The sequence below is a fragment of the Eriocheir sinensis genome, chromosome 18 (genome assembly GCF_024679095.1).
Source record: "Eriocheir sinensis breed Jianghai 21 chromosome 18, ASM2467909v1, whole genome shotgun sequence".
In the NCBI taxonomy this organism is placed as follows: Eukaryota; Metazoa; Arthropoda; class Malacostraca; order Decapoda; family Varunidae; genus Eriocheir; species Eriocheir sinensis.
Window position 1 is genome coordinate 3,542,786 of NC_066526.1, and position 22,770 is coordinate 3,565,555.

Consider the following 22,770-nt stretch of genomic DNA (forward strand, 5'->3'; position numbering starts at 1 on the left):
AGGTGTAGGTAAGAAGGGAGGGAAAGGGAGGGCCGAAGAGAGAAGGGGGTAGCAATCGGGGGAAGGGAGGGGAGGGGAGGGGGACTAGACAGGTAGGGTGTGGGTGAGGAAGGTATGAGTAAGAGGGTAGGGGAGGGGCATAGGGGATAGGGGGGTGCCATGGGGGGTAGAAGGGAGGGCAGAGGCACTAAACGGAGTGGCTCTCGTGGTGGCAGGGAGACAGTCAGCGTGAGTAGTGTGAGGTGCCAAGTGCTGCCGTCACGTTCACTCTTCTCCCTCACTCCTGCGTCCTCCCTCCCTCACCTGCGTGCTCCCGTAACGCTCGTGACCCGCCCTCGGCCAGGTGACACAGACCTTCCCGCCACCTGAGTTCACCTGTAATTAACGTGGCTTCCCTGCGTTGGCCATCTCGGTGATCGTTCTCTAGTTTTTTGACACCAGGTCCATTTTTGGCTGCGTGTTGTCGCCCCAGGAAGGTGTTTGCGAGGGGGTGGACGTCTCGAGAAGGTAGTAATCGTTTGTCTTCGTTCTCGTCCTCGCCTTCTTCACCTTCCTTCGCATGGCACGTCGAGGAATAAGGAAAACGTGGTGATAGTCATGAAAGTCTCGAGAAAGTGATTGGCGATTCGTGTTTTCGTCTTCTTCCTCGTCTTCTTCGCCCTTCTCCTCACGGCACTTCAAGGAATAAGTAAAATGTAGTGATAGACATGAAAGCCTCGAGAAAGTGATTGGCGATTCGTGTCCTCGTCTTCGTCTTCTTCCTCATCACCTTCGTCTTTGTGGATTACTGAGAACTAAAGAAGAACAACTGTGGCTCATGGTTTCGTTTTCGTGTGACTTTATACCGAGCAATTCGTGTTCCCTCCTCGTTCTTCGTGGTCGTCCGCATATTAGTGGCTCGCTCAGAACTAAAGAAACCTCCCGTGGCTCATGGCAGATTGTGGCTCATGGTTAAGTTTTCGTGTGACTTTACGCTGACCAGTTCGCGCCCTCTTCCCCGACTTCCTCATCTTTGTGTCTCGTTAAGAACCAATGAAAACCTTCCGCGGCTGATGGCAGTGCATGACTCACGGTTCCTCCTCGGTACCCTCACGCCGAGCTCTTCTTGTCACGCTAAAAGTGGACTAAGCAGGAAAAAGTGTGAATTATTGCCGCGTCAGGCGAGGGAGTGTGACTGAGGGGTCGACGGGCGGGGGGCGGGGAGGCGCGCCGTCACTGTGCTCTTTGTGTGTTAACCAAACGCAACAACACCGCAATATACTGCAATACTCTATCCTTGGGTGGTGCGGAGGCGATCCAGGGTTGCCGCCAGCTCGTATGTGTGTGTGTTTGTGTGTGTGTGTGTGTGTGTGTGTGTGTGTGTGTGTGTGAGTAAACAAAGACAACACAGCGCCACACATTCGAACACACACTTAGGGTTACAAGGGAGTCAGGGACGTGTGTGTGTGTGTGTGTGTGTGTGTGTGTGTGTGTGTGTGTGTGTGTGTGTGTGTGTGTGTGTGTCGATGTGCTACTCGAGCATAAAGTCAACATTTGTAAGTGAAAGATTAACAACTGTCAATATTTTCTTCTGGAAGCTAAAAATATCTATTGAAAGCGGAGAAACAGACAAAAAAAACTTATATGAAAACCTGTCACCGTAAAACCTGATACATTGCCCGTCTCAAAAAGAAATATTAACGGATAATCTATAATATCACGAGAGAAAAACAAACAGACAATCAAGTCACCATAAACACTAAGATATTTCCCGGCTCAGAAAGAACCATTATCGGATTTCCCAAAATAACACGAGAGAAAAAATAGAAAAACATAAATGAAATAAGAAAATTATCCATAAACGAACACACCAAAAAAATGAAATTATCACTCTCACATTATCCTTGACCTTCCTCCTCCTCCTCCTCCTCCTCCTCCTTCTCCTCCTCCTATTTCACTCACCTGGGGACTACCTGCACGGATCGTAATTGCGTAGTGAAACTCAGGTGCATTAGTCTTAGGTCCTCATTACTAGAGATTAAGAAGAGAAACATGAAAATTTGATTAGTTAACAGGTAAATATGATCAGGAGAGGTGACGAAAGGGAGAAGGGGAAGGAATTGGGGAACGAGAGAAAGGGAGAGAGAGAGGGAGAGGGGGAGAGCGCGCACACACATACACACACACACGCCAGTCAGACTTACGCCGCATGCTCTCCCGCGTCAACACAACCCAACACAACACCGCAACACAATCATCGCCCGTCAGCCGCCGCCTTGCACGCCACATTTGCGCTGCCCCTGACGGACGCGAATGTCACGGCACTAAACACGAAAAAAATAGAACCAGAAGGAAAAAAAAAATTGTGGCTTCCTGGAGTAATTGCATGAAACTCAGAAAAAGTGAAAAACAGACGTACGTACATATGGAGTTCTGATGTTTGTTTTTTTCTATCGTTGTTGCGGAATAATCAAAGCTGTATATAAACGTAAATATTTAAGCATCAGGCGAATTTTTCTGAATATCGTATTTTATGGACCCAAAAATTATAAAAGGATGGAAATACAGCATTGCCACATTAAAAAAAAAAATGGCCCCCCAAAACTTTAATGGTGAAATATAACTGCAAATCACATTACATCATCAAATCTAAATATATAAAAACTGTCGATATACGCTAATGGACCACAGTAAATGACACTTAATAACCACCAATTTAGTGCACTAGATTGCTATTTGTTACTCATCTATTAATTATTCGTCATTTACCCATTCATAATATGTTGTTACCTATGAATTATTTGTCGCTTAATTTACCATTTGTTGCATATTTGTCATTTATTTCTTACCTTCTCATTATTGTCATTTACCTGTATCATTTCTTTCGTTTACCTGTTCATCATTTGTCTTTTACCTATTAAGCATATCATTCAATTTCATCTTTATCATCTATCGTTTTATTTTATCATCATCATTTATCAACATCAATCATTTTATCATTTTATTTTATCAGTGTTTATCATTATTGTCGTTCATCTACTTATCGTTAATGTCGCTAACCTATTTATCGTTTGTTCTTTTCCTATTTATCTTCCTCCAAGGCCAAGGAAGCAAGGCCACCAAACACGCCGCAAAACATTCCTCCTTACACCTTCCCCAAAAGCAAGTTCCACACGTGCCCAAACTAATGGTTACTTCGTGGCTGTTTTGTTCTTCGTTTCCTTAAGTTGGTGTGGTTTAGAAGACCCGAGTTTCGTAGAGTTTGTGAGAAGGAGAGTTAGGGATGTGAATGCGAGGTGTGTGTGCGTGTATGTGTATGTGTGTGTGCGTGTACGTGTGTGTGTGTGCGTGTACGTGTGTGTGTGAGTGTGTGTGTGCGTGTGTGTGTGTGTTATTGGATTACTTGCTTTGCCTATTCTTCTTCCCTTGTTCTTTTTCCTTGTTTTTCTTTTCTTATCTTTCTTTTTTTATGGGGCATTTAAATTCTGTGTTTTCTCTGTTGTATTGTTTCCTTTTTTTAATTTTCTTGCTATCTATATTTTTGGGAGAATTAACAAGTGCGTGTGTGTGTGTGTGTGTGTGTGTGTGTGTGTGTGTGTGTGTGTGTGTGTGTGTGTGTGTGTGTGTGTGTCCATGGCTCAATCCTCTCCATGGCTTTGTGTCCTTCAATGATAGTCGTATTTGGTCATTCGCCGGCGCGGGTATTGAATCTCGCAGGTGAGTGCTTACCTGCCGCGGAGGGCCAATAAGAGCAGCGGCCAGGCATTGATTGGGAGATTAATAAATAAACACGACCTACCTGGCATTCTCTTTCTTCCTCCTCCTCCTCCTTTTCATCCTCGTCCACCTTTTCTTTTCTCTTTCTACTGTTAATTTTTCTTCATCATTGTTCTTCTTTTGTTCGTTTTTATTTTGTTTTTCATGTTGCTCCTAAACTTTCTCATCTTCATCTCCTCTTCTGCCTTTTCCTCCTCCTCGTTTGCCTTTTTCTCTCTCTTTCTACTGTTAATTTTTCTTCATCATTGTTCTTCCTTTGTTCGTTTTTATTTTGTTCTTCATGTTGCTCCTAAACTTTTTCATCTTCATCTCCTCTTCTTCCTTTTCCTCCTCCTCGTTTGCCTTTTTCTCTCTCTTTCTACTGTTAAATTTTCTTCATCATTGTTTTTCTTTTGTTCGTGTTTTTGTTGTTCTTCATGTTGCTCCTAAACTTTCTCATCTTCATCTCCTCTTCCTCCTCTTCCTCCTCCTCGTTCGCCTTTTTCTTTTTTTCTTTCTACTGTTAAATTTTCTTCAGCATTGTTCTTCTTTTGTTCGTTTTTTTTCATGTTGCTCCTAAACTTTCTCATCTGCATCTCATCTTTCTCCTCTTCTCTTTCTCTTATTTGATTTTGTTCTTCGGTTTTCTTGTTTCGGCTTATTTTTGGTTCTTTCTGTTCTTTCTATTCTCCCTCTTCATAATTTTCCTCTTCCTCCTTCTCCTCTTGATCCTTCTCCTTTTCCTTCTCTTCCTCTTCTTCCTCCTAAACCGCTTTCCCTTCCTCCTCCTATGGAATTCGCTCGAAAGTCTATCAGGGAGAAGTTCGATTTTGTATGTCCACAGGAATACCAATCACAGTGCCTCATTAATACAGACTAGACAAATGACAACCCGGGACGCAAATCATCCGAAATAAATCTTGTTGTCCAAAGAGTTAAAGGAAAGTGCATCGGTTCTAACTCTATTTGTGCTTCATTTTTGTACCGTTGTCGCAGCTTTATATACTGGTCCTTTTTTTTCATATGCTGGCTTCCGTTCTTGACTGTGTTGTTGTTTTTTTGCCTGTCATTCTAACTTGGTGGGCTTGTCTTATTGTAAACTGGATAGATAGATAAATAGATAGATAGATAGATTGATAGATATACAGATAGATAGATAGATAGATAGGTAAGTAGACAGATAGATAGATAAACAAAGAGAGAGAGAAAGAGGGCGATAAGAGATCCATGAATACAGCTTAATCAGATAATGTATTTCTTTACGTCCGTTAAAACCTAATGAATTAAAGTAGACAGCATCGGATTTAGACAACGAGGAAGTAAAATTAAAAAAAGGAAATAAATCGAATCAAGAATAAAAGAAGAATCAAAGAAAGAATGCATGAATGAGTTAAAGAATGAGAGGCTGAATTATTTACGAAAGGAAGCAGAGAAGGAAGAAGCGAAATAAAGTAGACAGCATCGGATTTAGACAACGGGGATGTAAAAATTTTAAAAAAGGAAAGAAATCGAATCAAGAATAAAAGAAGAATCAGTGAAAGAATGCATGAATGAGTTAACTGAATAATGAAAGAGAGGCTGAATTATTTACGAAAGGAAGCAGAGAAGGAAGAAGCGCTCGAGGATCTCTCACTGCCCTGTCTCTCACACTCGGCCCGTTTTCCCTCCTGGCCTTGAAGCTCGGCAACTCGCAGATTGTTAAGTGGGAAACTATAGCATTTTCATCAAACTTTGGGGCTGCCGGGACGAGGACGGCTCTCCGGCGGCCGTTTGTTGCTCATTGTGGGAGCCGGCGAGCATCAGGAGCCTAAGAACAATGTTAATATCACGCCTCCTAGCGGTGGTGGTGGTGGTGGTGGTGAAGGTGGTGGTTAGATTTCCGAAACTAAACTGCTGAAGTGTAGATGATATTAGTGTGTGTGGTGATGATAATGATAGTGGAATGGTGATAAGACAATGATAAAAATGACATTAATGAAAGTAAAAATATTCACAGTAATGGTGAGAAAATTTAACCGACGTTGTGGTTAAATTGTGAAGGATAATGGATGCTGTTGATGGTGATGGTCGCAATGATTGTGATGTTAATGGTGATCATGTAGTGGTAATAGTGACTGATAATGGTGAAAATGGTGGTAAAAATGATGTTAATAGTTGTTGTAGCCTTAATAGTGAAAACGCTTGTAATTGCAATGGTGACAGAGGTTGTTATGACGATGATGGTGATTGTGGTAGTTAATGTAGTGGTGATGGTAGAGGTGATTGCGGTGGTGGTGGTGGTGGTGATGGTAATACTTTTTATGGTGTTGGTGATGATAGTGGTGGTGTTGGTGATGATAGTGGTGGTGGTGGTGGGGGGGGGTGGATGGCATTTTATTACTGGTCATCCTATGGTCTTACTGTTACACGTTCTCTTTATAAGGATTCTGTAACGCCCCCGATCGTGTTTGCCGCCCTTATAAAACCTTTCCCCGTGGTCGTTATATGGATTCTGTAGCGGCCGGTTGCGTGTGTTTTGTTCCCACTTTATTGGAGACGGTGACTCGGGGTGGTAAAAGTGTATTGAGAGTAATATAAGCAGTAGCAGTAGTGGTAGTAGTAGTAGTAGTAGTAGTAATAGTGTAAAAGGAGAGGTAGTAGTAGTAGTAGTAGTAGTAGTGGTAGTGATATTTGTTGTCGTATTAGTAGATGTAGTAGTAGTAATAGTATTGTTGATGGTAGTAGTAGTAACTGAAGTGTTAGTATTAGTAATATTTCTAATAAGAGTATTAAGCAAAACAAATTACATAAGCACATTAACAAGTTACGGTTTGATATTAAGTCGAGAATAATTTTTTACCAACTCTATTTTTTCCATTATTTTTACCCCTCTGATTAAAAAACCTTCTCATTACTTACGCATCATTGCTCAGTAGGGACTCATCAAACTAACACAAACACATCTTTCACCCCAGGGAGCACAACGTTTTCTATGCCAACAAACTCCCGCCGTCGTGAATTCCCTCGCGAGTGTAAATCTTCGGCAAAGTAGCACAGTAGCGACACCTCCGTGGACCTTTACTTCGCCCCTGTGTCTTGGGAGGTGTGAGGAAGACAGCGCCTCATACATCCTCCCTGGCGCCAGATACCTCCCCCTCCTCCTCCTCCTCCTCCAGGTTCTCCTTATACCCCCCCCCCCCTCCTCCGCCTCTTTATTCTCCGTCTCCTAATTGCGTTGTGTTGTTGTGGCAAGTTAATGTAGTACTGTCGTGATTATCTTTTGTCTTATTTACCTTGACATAATCGTGTTGAGCGTAAGATGGTCCTCGTTAGTCGGGTGGAGAGTCTTGTGGTGTTTTGTGTGGTTCTTTTTTGTGTATGTTTTGTTTTCTCCTTCTTAGTGTTGTAACTAATACTCCTGTTTCGGGGTTCGTCGGCTACTGTTTATTTTTTTTATTTATTATGTTTGTTTTATTTTCTTATATTTTTTTTTCTTGCTTTTTGAGGGCACTTTCTTCATTCCCGCGTTTTATATCTTCGTTTTGTTTCCTTTTTCGTATTCTTTTCCTTAGTTTTCTATCCTGTTTTTACTTTTCCTTCTCATTTCTATAATTTCCTATATTTTCCTCCTTTTTGTCGGCACTTTCTTCCTCCCTTGTTTTATCTTCATTAGCTTTTCATTTCGTTTTCTTTTGCTTCATTTTCTATCGTTTTCTTTTCCTTTATAGCTTTCGTCTCTTCCGTATACTGTTTTTTTTCATACCTTTTGTTGACGAGGATCATCTGTTTTCTTTTCTTATAATGACTTCCGTTGCAATATTTAAAAAGGAAGATGAAGTAAAAAAAGTGCGTTGTGTGTGTGTGTATGTGTGTGTGTGTGTGTGTGTGTGTGTGTGTGTGTGTGTGTGCGTTGTGTCATCCAAGCAACAGATGCCAAGTGAAGTAATGAGGGAAGTTGGATCGTTACGTCTCTCTCTCTCTCTCTCTCTCTCTCTCTCTCTCTCTCTCTCTCTCTCTCTCTCTCTCTCTCTCTCTCTCTCTCTCTCTCTCTCTCTCGGTACTTCCCCTCTGCCCCAATTCTTCCTCCAAAACAATTTCACTTTCTCATTTCCTCAACATCTTTCCTCCTCTCTCCCTCTCTCCATCTCTTTCTTCCTCTCTTTACCTCTCCCTCCTACTCTACTAACCTACTATCCTGCTGTCAAGACTATTATTGTACTACTCTTCCTCTACTTTTCCCTCCTACATTCCATTCCTCCTCCTCCTCCTCCTCCTCCTCCTGTACTTCACCTGCGCACATCTCAGGTATCAAAGTTATTATTATACCTCCAAAAGAGAGAGAGAGAGAGAGAGAGGAGGGGAGGGGGGTTGTAGTATATGTATCAGGCGATCATGTATACCGTTGGCAGTGTGTCAGACTCATATGCTACTGGGTATGAAGGGCATGAAAGGAGGAGGAGGAGGAGGAGGAGGAGGAGGAGGGGAGTAAAATATTATGATGCCAAGGAGAGAGGAGAATAGTAAGAAAATTAAAACAACAAACAGGAAGAGAAGCGAGAATAGAAAGAAGGAAGAGTAAAATTAGAGAAATGAGAACAGGAGCAGGATAAATAATGGGAGAAGAGAAGGAAAAAGAGGAACAGGAACAAGAATACCACCTTGCCGAAATAAGGAGATAGGAGAAGACTAGGAAAAGGAAAATAAAACAGAAAGGAAGAGAAACCAGGAAGAGACAGGAAGTGAAGAAGAAAGAGCAAAGTTAGAGAAATGAGAATAGGTGAAAGGATAAAAAATGGAGGAGGAGGAGGAGGAGGAGGAGGTGGAGGAAGGAGGAAGAAAAATATTATGAGAGAGGAACACTAGAAGAAGAAAGAGAAGCAAGAATAGGCAGAAAATGGAGAAGAAAGAGTGAAGTAAGAGAAATGAGAATAGGGGAGGGATAAAAATGGAGGAGGAGGAGAAGGAGGAGGAGGAGGAGGAGGAAGAGGAGGAGGAGGAGGAGGAGAGAGAGAGAGAGAGAGAGAGAGAGAGAGAGAGAGAGAGAGAGAGAGAGAGAGAGAAGGCAACTATTTAGCCTGCCAAGCTTCCACCCTCTCCCCTCCCCTTCCTTTCTCCTTTCATGGCCCCTTCCACCCCCAAAGTGCCCCTTCCCCTCGTGTGTGTGTGTGTGTGTGTGTGTGTGTGTGTGTGTGTGTGTGTGTGTGTGTGTGTGTGTGTGTGTCGTGCCTAAGTCCACACGGAGCCACTTGCCACTTTTCACTTTTTTAATATATGAAAACACACGTTCCTAATTAGTTTTGGCCAAGGAATGTTTAGTTGAATAACCTTTTCCTCTCGTTTGTTCTTCTCCCCTCCTCACCTTCCTTTCCTCTCCCCTCCATTTTTATTTCTCTCGTTCCTTTTGTTTGCTTTTTTTCGTTCATTTATATTTCTGCTTCGTGTCGTTTTGTATTTGTTTTTATTTCCTTGTGTTGCCTTTGCCTGTTTTCTTTATCTTTTTCACTTTTTCCTTTATTTTTCCTTTTTTTTCGTTCATTTATATTTCTGCTTCGTGTCGTTTTGCATTTGTTTTTATTTCCTTTTGTTGCCTTTGTCTATTTTCTTTATCTATCTTTTTCACTTTTTCCTTTATTTTTTCTGTCTCCTATCTTTATTATTTTTCTCCATTTATATTTCTTCTCCTTTTTGTTTTGTATTTTTCTTTTCCATATTTCTTGCTTTTTCATATATTCTGTCAACTTTTTTCGTAATTTCTCCTTTCTATGTCATTCTATTTATCTTCCCTTCCATTTTCTCCTTTTCTTCTCTTTGTATTTTTTGCCTTTTCGGCTTTGCCTCTTTTCTCTTCCTATTTTCCTTCCTTTCTTTTCTCTCTACTTTCAACTCTCTTCTTTTACATATTTCGACTCTATTTTCCTTCCATTCTTTACTCTCCATTTTTACTTCTCCTCCTTTACCTCTTCTCTTTTCCTATTTACCTTCTCTTCTTTCTCTCCACTTCTACTTTTCCTTCTTTCCCTTTTCTCTCTTCTTATTCACCATGACTCCCTTTCTCTCCACTTTCACTTCTATTTCTCCACCTCTTTTATCTTATTTGCTCTCCTCCCTTTCCCTCCTCCACCGACCTACCTTCTTTCTCTCCTCCTTTCCTGTCACCTCGTTTCCTCGCCTTTCCTCCTTTCTCCCTCTTTGATCTTGTTTTCTCCTTCCTTTCATCCTCCTCCTTCTTCATGGCGAGTTTTACGTCTTCTTTGGTTCCTTTTTCTCCTTTGTTTCTTGTGCTTATTCGTATTTTGAGAGTGTGACGACTTTTTGCTGTTTTATGGAAAGGGAATAACGGATAAAAGGGGAAGAATGTAAGAAAGGAGATAAAGAAAAGATGAAGAGATGGAAGAGAGAGAGGAATTTTTTTTATTACTATTATTTTCTTCATTATTATTTGTATTATTATTGTTATTATTACTTTCTAGCGTCATTTACTACTGCTACTACTACTACTACTACTACTACCACAACTACAACCGCTACTAACACCACTTTCTTTACATCCTCAACTAAAACTATTCATTTTTTTACATATCGTTGCTGTCGTTCTCATTATAGTCGTGGTCTTGTTGCTCTGTTGTTGTTGTTGTTGTTGTTGTTGTTGTTGCCTCCGCCAATCCTCATCATAATTATTTAAGCGTCGTCAGGTGCACGCAGCTTATTGGCATTGGCAGGGGGACCAGGTGGGTGCCAAATTCCTCAGAGAAAGCCCCCTCCTCCGCTCCTCTCCGCTTCCTCTTCCTCCTCCTCTTCCTCTTCCTCTTCCCCTTCTCGCCCCTCTAACAGTTCATTCAATGCCATCCTCTTACACTCAGTCATCCTCTCCTTCCCCTTCCCTTTTTTCCCCCCTCAGTTCCTCTTCTTCCGCTTTCTCTTCCTCTTCCCCTTCTCGCCCCTCTAACACTTCATTCAATGTCATCCCCTTACACTCAATCATCTTCTTCCCTCCCTTCCCCTCTTCTCCTCACTTTCAATTTACCCTCTTCTTCCCTTCCTTTCCCTTTCCTCACCCTGTATCCACCCTCCTCTTCCCTTCCTTTCCCTTTCCTCAGTCTGTATCCATCCTCTCCTTCCCTTCCTTTCCTCCCTTCCCCTCTTCTCCTCATCCTTCCGTCTCTCTGTTTTCTCCCTTTCTCTTCATTTACTTTATCTTGTTTTGTCTGCGTCCCTCTCATTTTTTCCATCTTGCGTCATTCTGTTACCCTTTCCTCTCACGCTCACCTTTGTTTTTGTTTTTGTTTTCTGTTTTTTGTTTTCCTCTCCCTTTATTTGGTCCTTTTCGTCCTATTATTTCGTGTTTTTTCCTCCTTTTCTCCTTCTCACCTTTTCATCATATGTTGTTGTTTTTGTCTTCCTTTGGTTCTGTTATCTTTTCTTTTCTTCTTCCTCTCTTTTCCTTCAGTTTTTTTCCTTGTTTCTTTTTTTTTGTTCTTTTTTTCTTCCATCATTTTTTTGTGTTCCTCCTATTCTTTCGTCCACATCTCTCTTCCCTTTTCCTTTATCCCTCCCCATCCTGGTCCTCCTATTCCCTCCCTTTCCGTCCTTCTCACCTGTCACCTAAACTCCCTTCACCCTTACCCTCCCCTTCCCTTCCCTCCCCTTCCTTTCATGTCTCCGTCTTCCCTCCCTTCCTTCCTGCCTATCTTTCCACGTCACTTGCCTATCAACCACACCTTCAGTTCTCTCTCTCTCTCTCTCTCTCTCTCTCTCTCTCTCTCTCTCTCTCTCTCTCTCTCTCTCTCTCTCTCTCTCTCTCTCTCTCTCTCTCTCTCTCTCTCTCTCTCTCTCTCTCTCTCTCTCTCTCTCTCTCTCTCTCTCTCTCTCTCTCTCTCTCTCTCTCTCTCTCTCTATCTAATTATCTATCTTTCTTTCCCTTCCTTCTTGTCTTTCATCCTTTGTCTTCTATTTTTTCACTTCTCACATTCTTTAGTCAGCCTTCTCGTCTTCCTCCCTTCAATCTCTTTCCTCACTTCCCCTTTGTTCTCCTCTTCTTTTCTTTCTTTCCTTCTATTTCTGATCCTTTCCCTTCCTTTCAGCACCTCTCGACATCCATCTTTTCCCTCCTCAGCTTTCCCCTCATCTCCCTTATTTCCTTTATCCTCCCTCTCTCACCAGTACGTTATCTCCTCCTCCTCCTCTTCCTCTTCCTTCCCTTGTTATGGTTCCTAGTTATCACCCTCTTTATCTCGTCACTCTCTGTTACCTCTCTCCCCTATTTCCTGTTCTTCCTCTTTTTTTTCTATTTCTGCTTGCATCTATTTCTCTTTATTTAGTTTTAGTCCTTCGCCTTTATGTTCGTGTTGCTTTTCTTTGTGTTGTGTTTCTCTGTCCTTTTCCTTTTTATTTTTGGTTTTGTGTGTCTGTCTATTTTATTTTTCTCTTTTTTTTTATATGCATCTGTTGTTATCTTCATTTTTCGTCCTTCATTTGTTTCTCTTTTACTCTTTAATTAGTTTTCTCTTCTTATTTTTTACTCCTACGTTTTCTCTTCCTCTTTGTTTACTTCTCTTTTCTTATTTTTTACTCCTACGTTTTCTCTTCCTCTTTTTTTATGTAACAGTTTTATCCTTTGTTTTGTTTTCCTTCCCATCTCCTCATTTGTTCCTCCCAGTATGGTCCCCTTTCGCACCCTTTATCCTTTAGTGTAGCTCTTCCTTCCTTTATTGCCCTCGTTCTTTCTTTCTTATCTCATCTCGTTTGTTCGTGTGTTTCCGCTCTCTGTTTCTCTCTCTCTTTTTCTGCCATTCGTTTTGCCTCACACTCCTCTCATTTTTCTTCCTCTCTTTTCATCACTTTCTTCCTCTCCTGTTATTTCTGTTTATCTTGTCTTTCATCTCCTTTCCTATCTCCCTCTCTCTAACCTTTCCTTATTTTTTTTTTGCCTTCTTCCCTTTCCATCCTAATTATCTTTTGTATTCCACGTTATTCCTTTTCTACGTGTGTTTGTTTGTGTTGATTTCCTCTCACGCCACCTCCCATTTTCTTTCCTCTCCTCCTCCCTCTCTTTCCTCCATCTTTCCTTTTTTCCTTTCTCTCTCTCCATCAATTCTCACCCCTTTCCCTCTTTTGTTGCCAGTCATTCTCTCTCTCTCTCTCTCTCTCTCTCTCTCTCTCTCTCTCTCTCTCTCTCTCTCTCTCTCTCTCTCTCTCTCTCTCTCTCTCTCTCTCTCTCTCTCTCTCTCTCTCTCTCTCTCTCTCTCTCTCTCTCTCTCTCTCTCTCTCTCTCTCTCTCTCTCTCTCTCTCTCTCTCTCTCTCTCTCTCTCTCTCTCTCTCTCTCTCTTCCTCATGTCCGCCTCTCCCGACCAAGCCTCCTCCTCCTCCCTCCTCCTCCCCTTTCCTCCCTCCCTCATATTGATTCTCTTCCTCATCCCCTCTCTCTCCCTCTTCCCTCCTCCCTCTCCTCTCCCTCATAACATTTACCTCTCTCCCTCCCTCCCTCTCCCCTTGCCTACCTTAACCACGCATTTCCTCTCCCCTTTCCCTCATGTAACCCTTTCCCCCTCCCTTTTATCTCTCTATCTCTCCTCCACTACCCTTTCCTCGCTTGCCTCTTTTTCCTTTTCCCTTCCATCTCCTTCCTCTCTCCCTCTTTCATAATCATTTCTCCATCCATTATCCTTTTATTTCCCTTCTTCCTTTCACTTTTCATTTCATCTCCTTTATCTCTCCCTCTTCCATCACCCTTTCCTTTTCCACTGCCACCTCCTTCCTCCTTCCCTCCTTTCCTTCTCCCTTCCATTTCATTTCTCTCTCTCCATTATCCATTCACCCTCCACTATCCTCATACCTACCTTCCTCCTTTCCCTCTCACTCTTCCTTTCGCATTCTTCTGTTTTTTTCTTACCTTCGCTTGTCTCTCCTTACCTTCCTTCACAGCATTTTCCCTCACTCTTCCTTCCCTCCCTCTGTTCTCCCTCCTCCCCGCACACTCCCTCCCTCATGTGTCATTCTCCGTGCCTGCCTCCCGAGCCACGCCCTCCCTCCCTCCCTCCCGCCTCACCTGCCCGTCTGGTGTGGAGTCATTCGCGGCCAGGTGATGCCTTCCGCTTTAAGCCGCGGCTCCCCTGCGTCTCGCTCTCTCACCTTAAACCTTCCTCCTCGTGCCTTTTCGAGTCGTGGGCCTGCTGTGTCTCTCTCTGCCTCTGCTCCCATGCGTCTCTGCTTATTCCGTCTTCGCCACTGCTTAATGTACAGACACCTTTTCACAGATATTCTTTAAAACCTCATCCATCCTTTTTTCTGCCTTTTCGAGCCGTGGTCTTGCGTATCTTTTTCTCCCGTCTCTCTCTGCCTCTCGTCGCCCCGCCCTTGAATAAGCTCTCATGCGTCTCTGCTCATTCCGTCTTCGCCACTGCTTAATGTTGAGTCACCTTTTTCAGATGTTCTTTAAAACTTCATCCGTCCTTCTTTGTGCCTTTTCGAGCCGTGGTCCTGCGTATCTTTTTCTCCCGTCTCTCTCTGCCTCTCGTTGCCTCGCCTTGAATAAGCTCCCCTTCGTCACTGCTTAATCTAGAGACAGCTTTTGATTAGGCGTTCTTTCAAACCGATTTAACCTAACCTAACCTTCCTCGTACCGTACTGCTTCTCTCCGCCCCTTCCCGTGTCGCCCTTCCATGAACTCACCTTTGTTACTGCTTAATCTAGGGCCAATTTAGTGTCATTTTATACAGACGTTCTCTCAAGCCTAATCTAACCTAACCTTCCTCCTGCTCCGTCAAATTCTTTCTCGCCTCTCTCATCCTCTTGCCTCCCAACCCTTGAATAAGCTCTCATCCGTCACTGCTTATTCCATCCTCCTCACAGCTTTTTCCGATGTTCTTTTAAACGTAATCTAATCTAACCTTTTGTGTGCCTTTTCGAGCCGTGGTTCTGCCGAGTCTCTCTCTCCCGCCTCTCCCCGCCGCTCGCTGCCTCGCCCTTGAAAAATATCTCCTCCGTCACTGCTTAATCTAGGGATATATTTTCCTTGGACGTTGTATGAAATCTTAATCTAACCTTCCTTGCGCTTTTTTTATGTCTGTGGTTATGCCTCTCTCTCTTCCTCTCGACACTCCGCCACTGTTTATTCTATCATCTTCACTGCTAATTCTAGAGACGGCTTTTAATTAGACGTTCTTTCAAACTTGTTATAACCTAAAGTAACTCTAATGCTTTTCTGAGTTCGTGGTGTTGTGTCTTTCTCCCTCGCCTCTCTCTTCTTCTCGCCACCTCGCCCTTTAATAAGCTCTCCTCCGTCACTGCTTAATCTAGAGATATATTTTCCTTGGACGTTCTTTGATATAATGACCTGACCTTTCTCGCGCCTTTTTTATGTCCGTGGTTCTGATTCTCTCCCTCTCTCGGCTCCTCACCACCCTGCCCTTGAATAACTGCACCTCCTCCGCCACTGTCTATTCCATCGTTTTCACTGCTTAATATAGAGACGGTCGTTCGGTTTATATTCTTAAAGTGTATTCTGACCTAACCTAACGTTGTCCATCTTTAAGCTCGTGATTCTGCGTCTCTCCGCCTCTCGTGGCATCGCCCTTACATCAGCTCTCCTCCGTCAGTGCTTAATCTAGGGGCAGCTTTTCTTTATTCATTCTGAGAGCGTAATCTTCTTTTTAGAGGCAGTAAGTAGCGGGATTTTTTTTCTCATTATTTATTTTCTCTTTTTTTAAGCCCTTGATCTGTACCCTTTGCTGTAAAAAAAAAAATCCAACTTAACCTAACTTTGTATATCTTTCGGTCCTTGGTTCCATGTCTATCCTCCTCTCTCCCCCTTCCCCTTACCTCTCCGTCACTGCTCAATCTCAGGTAAAAAAAATTTCATACGTTATTTCAAGCGTAATCCAACGTAATCTTACCTTCTTTTCGCCTTGTTCGCAACCGTGGTCGTGAATCTCTCTTCGTCACTGCTGTATCCAGAGTCATCTTTTATTTAAGCGTTCTTTCAAACTTCTAATCTTATCTCAACCTTTCCTGAGCATCTTAAAGCCCGTGGCCTTGCATCTCTTCCGCCTCCCGCCGCCTCGCCCCCAAATCAGCTCGTCTCCGTCACTGCTTAATCCAGAGTCAACTTTTTTACACATTTTCTTAAACTTACCCTTCCCGCAAGACTTCCTCGTGGCTGGTCATCATCAGGCCTCTCCTCTCTTGCCTTTTTTTCACCGCCTTTCTTATTAATCAGTCACTAATTAATCCAGAGTCATCTTTCTCATTCAACACAAACACTCGCCTTTTTGTTGCTCATCTTGAAATTTGTCGCCGTATATTAACCTGAGGAACCTTGCAGCCAAACTTCGTCTCTTCCTCTTTCTTTCTCCCTTTTTTCTTTCCTTTTTCACTTTATCTCCCCGTCCTCTTTTCCTTCCCTCTTTTTTTAATCTTTCCCTTTCCATCCAATCTCTTTTCTTATTTTTAGTTTCCGTGACCTTTAAGGCATCCCATCGCTCCTTCAGAATCACCTCTTTAAAGAATATGGTGCTGGTAACCCTGGAAAATGTTGACCTTACCTACATGTGAAACTTATCAAGAGCCCTTTTACGAACCTCTGACCTTTAAAGAAGAAAAATTATCAACAGCTTAACGGTTACGATTGAAAGCATAACCCATTAAATTTTACAGCTTCTCTCTTCTCCCTCTCCCTCTCTTCCTGTCTTCCATGTCTTCCATGTGTTTGTTTGTGTTGTTGTTTTCCTCTCACGCCTCCTCCCATTTTCTTTCCTCTCCTCCTCTTCCCTCTCTTTCCTCAACCCTTTCCTTCTTTCCTTTCTCTCTTTCCATCAACTCTCACCCCTTTCCCATTATTATTTCTCTCATTGTTACATCCTCCCTCCCTCCCTCCCTTGCTTCCTCTCTCATTTACTTCCCTTTTACTCTATACTTCCTTCGTCCATGTCTTCCTGCCGTTACCTCGCCCTCACTTGTCCCCTTTAAGTAGTTACCTGTAATCTCCTGAGCCACCGTAACTCTTGGGCTCATCACCGTCACCGTCACTCACCGTCACCTGTTTACTGTCCTTTTCCTTTACCGTATTTCATCCTAAATCGAGTAATGCCTCTTATGTCTCCTCCCTTTATGGTATTGTCCAGATTTGTCTGTCTAAAAATTTCCCTTCAGTTTTTCTCTTCTTACATCCTGCTATTGTTTTCCTCTTTCTTTCTCCTCCCTATCTTCGTTTTTTTTCCTTGTCCTCCATAACATATTAATTCTACTGCTCATTCACGTCTTTCTCTTCCTTTTCCTTTCCTTCCTTCGCTTCTCTTTCCCCTCCCTATCTTCGTTTATTTTTCCTCGTCTTTCATAACATATTCATTCTACTGCTTATTCGTGTCTTTCTCTTCCTTTTCCTTTCCTTCCTTCGCTTCTCTTTCCTTATCCTTAATAACGCACTCTTTCTACTGTCCAGTCTTCCCGATTCTTTTAATTTCTTTTCCCTTTCACACCCTTTTAAAACATTCCTCCCCATCCGCATTATATGATGATCTCCCGCTTACCATCAAACTTCACAATTTTTACATCACATACTTTTTTTCTCGTTCTCATTCCCTTCATTACTGTCACCCAGTCTTTCCCGTCCTTCAAAATGTTCCCCCTCCGTCTACTGCTTTCTTATCTTCCACCGTCTCGTCCCTCCGTGCAGTTCACTTTTCGAACGTCTCCTTCATTAAGTGTTTTCCATCGGCTTGTCTGTTAGTCCGACAAAACCAGAGATGCGTGCTGTCGGCTGCGGGGTTTTTGTGTGTCGGGGGAGAGGGAGAAAAGATGAAGGTGTGAGGGAGGAGTGGGTGGGAGGGAGAAAAAGGGAGAAAGCTGGTGGGAGGGATGGTAGGTGAGAGATAGAAAAAAGGGAGAAAAGGTGGAAAGAAGAGGGAGAGTAAAAAAGGGAGAAAAGATGGAGGTGTGAGGGAGGAGCGGGAGGGAGGCAGAAGAAAAAGGGAGAAAGATGGGTGGGAGAGGGAGAGAAAAAAGGGAGAAAAGATGGAGGTGTGAGAGTGAGGGGAAGGGAAAGAGAAAAAAAAGAAAGAAATGATGGAGGTGGGTGGGATGGGTGGAAGAGAGAAAAAAAGGGTGTTGTGGGCTGGTGGAGTCCGTGAATGTGGAGGAAAGTGAGATAGAATTGTTAGTAAAGTGAATGTACGCTGTTGTGGTACAATGTGTTTTTGTTATTTTTCTTAATGTCGTGGATATGTCAGTAAAAGCGGTAGCGATATAAATGATCATTGTTTATTCTCGTTTCGTGATAGTTACTTTACTTTAGTGTGTCTTGTTTACGCGGTGATCGGCTTGTTTATCCAGTGTGCGTCTTCGTGGAGGTTATTTGTTTTGTCGGGAGCCACAACACCAACACCATCACCAGGACGACTCGCGTGTGTTGCCTTGTGGCTTTATCAAGACTGTTCAAACAGCAAGGCTCAGGGAGGGGCGCCCCGCCTCGCCCGTCCCGCTCCGCCTCAAGGTTGTGTTATCTGGCCCCGCGGCTCGTGTGTGGCCAAGACTTGCCTGGAACAGCCACAACTTTGTTAAGTGACTCTCCTCAAAACTTCAAAGTGATTCCCCTTTCAACACAGCGCTGAAGGGCGAGTGCCGGGCCTGGCTGTGGTGCCTGGCTGTGGTGCCAGGCTGTGAGTGCCTGGCCGTAAGTGCCTGGCTGTGCGGGGGGCCACTGACGGGTGACAAAACACAGCCACTTGTGGTGTCGTTGGAGGAAGTATCTGGGGGATAAGGCAGCGGCGGTTCCCCCTAAGTCAGGTCGATTAATGTTGTTTTGGTTGCAGGTTAACTCATGAAAACCTAATCGTAGCGACACGTTGTGCTAGTCGCCGCCAAGGTGCTCCGTGCGAGGAACACTGACGCAGCTGTTGATGCAGCAACACAAGGTTGTGGAAAGTCGCGGTTTGGTCGTGGGATGAGTGAGTGAGTGTGGTGGTGGTGGTGCGTGGTGATGAGAGCAGAAGGCGTGTGTAGGCCTGGCCGGCGCGCCCTGTGATGACCGCAGCACCGCCCGCCGCCCTCACTTGCAGGAGAAGGGGCCCCGCCCCCGGAGGGTCGCCCCAGGCCGGAGAGTGCGGGCAGGACCCCCATGTGCTGGTGGTCGCCGCGTGCCGGCGGGGACGTGATGCGTGAGATCGGGGACAGTGGCCGCTGCAACGGTGGGCCAGCGGCGCCCCGGGAGCCCGGCGGCGGCGTGGGGGGCGGCTCGGGGGACGGCGGTGGAGGTCAGCAGCTAGGGGGCGAGGACCCCGAGGAAACAACGCCCCTCACCCTGCTGTCGGCCAACCCACCCGACAAGGATCTGACGGACATCAACAGTCTGCTGGACGACATCCACAAGCTGGGGGGCCGCGGCGACAGCATCCCGCTGCGCTCCCTCACACCGGGGCTTGACCGGGACCCGCCCTCCCGCCGCCACACGCCCGTCTCCCAGCCCCGGGCCTCCCACAGCCGCAAGCCCAGCAGCTCCTCCTCGGAGGAGATCATCGAAGTAGAGCCTCGAGCGGCGGCTCAGGTAAGACCATATCATGTATATACTATGCACTTTTTAAAGTACTCTCTTCCCTTTTCATCACCTCCATACCCCACCTTCCCCCTCACCCAACCCGTAGTGATTAGCGCGAGTGATCAGCGGGTCAGTGGAGCCTGAGTCCGTGGCGCGCCGAGCAAAGCTTCAATGCCATATTAATAGGTTGTCCCGCCTCGGTGCAGCCGCTTGTTTATCCCAGGCAGTGAGGCGGAACAGCCGCCGAACAAACTCATCCCCGTCGGCCGCTCGTGCCAACACTCGCCAGACTCAATTACTGCTGCTGCTCGCTGACCCACCGGCTGGCGGGGCCGATGACTTCCCGACGGGCTAACAGGGGTACCGACTGACAGGCCGCTGACTGACTGACTGACTGACAAGGCTGGTGAGTGACTGGTGGATGACAAGGCGGTGACAGACCGGCTGGTTCACAGATTCACTGGCTGTGTGATGGGGGACACCGGCCAAGTAGCGGCAGAGGTACAGTAATGGTTAAGTTAAGGGTATACGCTATAGCTGGGCGTGGCCTCGGTGCTTATCTTCGTTACACTTGCTTTTGAGCCTGTGCCGGGTAAGAAGCTATTACCCCGGGTTACAAAGGCTGTGTGACATCCGGTTTACCACAGTTTCCCTTCCCTAGATTTCCTTAGGCACCCATCTATGGACTAGCCCGAAAGGGAGGATGAACAGATAGGTTGGCTGCACGCTGACTGCCCGGGCCGGGATTCAAACTGCGGCCCGTGGTTTCTAAGCCAGGTGTGCTAACCACTGCACCGTGGGATGAGACGACGGATGGCAGGGTTAGTGTTGGGTGGCCGGCAGGGTGCACTGGGCTCTGACTTTAGTTGTGGCAGGGTGGCAGTGGCGGCGGCAGTGTCAGGGAGGACTTGAAGGCGAGAGTCCGGGAATACCTGAACCCTCGCTGCCTCCCCGTTTTGATCAGATTGCGGCGGCGGTGGAAACTTTGTGTCGGAAGGAGAACGAAAGTTTGATGCTGTGGGTCTGAGAGTCGGCGGTGGGATGCGGATGGGGAGGAAGGGACGGAGAAAAAAGGAGGTAGAGGAAAAGGAGGAGGTGGGAAAGGAATGAGAGATGCAGCAAAGGAAAGGGAACACTAGATAGACACAACAAATGCTAGGGGATGATAAGGAGGAAAGGGGAACTTAAGGAAAAGGTGGCAGAGGATTTAGCTACGGTGGTGGTGGTGGTGGTGGGAGTGATGGTGGTAGCGCTGGTGGTTGTGGTGCTGATTCTGGTTGTGGCCGAAGTAATGTAGAAGAACGGCCATAAAAGGAGGAAGGAGTGCAAACAGCTGAGTTTATGGTAGAGAAATGTAGAAGAAAGACCAGAAAAAGAGAAAGTAGTGAGTTTGAGTTAGAGGAGTGTTGAATAGAGACCAGAAAAAGAGGATAAAGTGGAAAAAAAAGACGAATTAGAGGTGCTGAGTAGTAGGAAGTAAAGGGACAAAAGAAGGGGGCGATAGGTCCTGACAAGAGCTCCGGTAAAGAGCGTCGAGGGGGAAGATTGAGTCCCTGGGGTCATTGGCGACACCGTTAGGGCAACTTGGGGCCTTCCTGCACCCCGGAGCACGTCGAGGCCGCCGCTGCACCAAAGATATTATTACTGAGTTATTGGAACTAATATTGGCACCTGTTTGGCACTGGGTTGAGAAAATTTGAAGTTGTTTAATATATCGTCATTATTTGGGTACAGTAATAATATTTACATGGGTGAAGGCACAGAATATTTAGCTAGATTATAGATCAGATATGCATGGGTGCAGAGATTAATGTTTTCATTCACTATCAAAATAAGTGAGTAGTATGCAACATAATATCGAGTAAAGTTTAAAACATGTTCTCTCAGTAGAAGTGTTTGTAATGGAGGGGTAAAAGAGAAGTTTGTTTGTGGGAGTAATTTCACGATCCGCCCATTAAGATAAGTCAGGTCTCCGTCCAAGGCCATGCTTTTATAATTGTACAATGGCTTACGGAGATCAGCGCCATAAATCTCAGACAAGTGTGATGCCGGGGCGTGACGTTCCTCGTGCAGGTGAACGCTACCTTTTCAAAATTTGTATGGATAAAAATGAAAGAAAAACCTTTGAATCGTTTTGTTCTAATTGGACAACACGTTTTGCATTCTTTATTAAAAGAAATTTTCATTATTTTAGTTATTATGATTTTTATTATTATTATTATTATTATTATTATTATTATTATTATTATTATTATTATTATTATTATTATTATTATTATTATTATTATTATTATTATTATTATTATTATTATTATTATTATTATTATTATTATTATTATTATCATTATTATTATCATTATCATTATCATTATCATTATCATTATTATTATCATTATTATTATTATTATTATTATTATTATTATTATTATTATTATTATTATTATTATTATTATTATTATTATTATTATTATTATTATTATTATTATTATTATTATTATTATTATTATTATTATTATTATTATTATTATTATTATTATAATAATTAATATTATAATAATAATGTCACGCTTTACACCCACACAATTTCCAAGTAAAGCGATAAGTAACAGACATATAGTTAAAGCAACGAGTGTAAAAACACACTCCACATCCCCTAACATATTCCAACAGTGCGCCAACTCGGTATCGTTCCCAAAAATTATCACACTGCAAGAACCACTTAAGACAAATGGGTCGGTAATTATTTGACGCGAAGGATAATACAAGCAGCCTAATGACCCGAGTATTGGAGGTAATGACGCCCGCTGGGATCTAAGTACACGTCCGGATCCCGTCCATTACGTGTCCTGCGATCGGTTAATTGAAGTATTCCAGTAATTGAGTTATTATCGGGGGGGGGAGGGGGGGAGGAGAGGGCGTGGCCAGTCTAAAAGCGCTTTGATTGGTGGACGAGAGAGAGAGAGAGAGAGAGACTTCCACAATTACTCTTCCACATCGTTAGTTCCCCATCAGACAAAATGACCCAAACAGCGAAGAAAACTCTCCTCTTTCCTTCTCTCTCTCTCTCTCTCTCTCTCTCTCTCTCTCTCTCTCTCTCTCTCTCTCTCTCTCTCTCTCTCTCTCTCTCTCTCTCTCTCTCTCTCTCTCTCTCTCTCTCTCTCTCTCTCTCTCTCTCTCTCTCTCTCTCTCTCTCTCTCTCTCTCTCTCTCTTTATTTTCCTTTCCTGTTATTGTTTTTCTCTTTTATTCCGTTAAATGTGATTGTTAACTTTTCTTTTAGTGTCTCCTCTTTTTTGTCTTATTTTCTTTATTGTGATTTTATATTTTGATTTCCCTTTTTTTTTTGTTGTTTCTTGCCTCATCTCACTTTCATCTCCTTATTATTTTCTTTTCTTTCTTGTTACTACTACTACTACTACTACTACTACCACCTATATTATTATTACTCCTATCATTAGTATTATTTTCTGCATCAAAACGCCATTATAGAAGAAGCCAGACACCCTGACCTACCTTTCTTGTTTATTTCG

The 22,770-nt window shown here is 43.9% G+C and overlaps 1 protein-coding gene across 1 annotated transcript; it reads left to right on the forward strand.

Moving 5' to 3' along the window:
* The first annotated feature begins 237 nt into the window (after positions 1 to 237).
* On the forward strand, positions 238 to 21,042 carry LOC127000226 (uncharacterized). The gene is made up of 2 exons (XM_050863648.1): positions 238 to 343; positions 18,520 to 21,042. Exon 2 carries the CDS (start codon positions 18,825 to 18,827, stop codon positions 19,383 to 19,385), a length of 561 nt encoding a protein of 186 aa, XP_050719605.1. The 5' UTR covers positions 238 to 343; positions 18,520 to 18,824; the 3' UTR covers positions 19,386 to 21,042.
* The last annotated feature ends 1,728 nt before the right edge of the window (positions 21,043 to 22,770 follow it).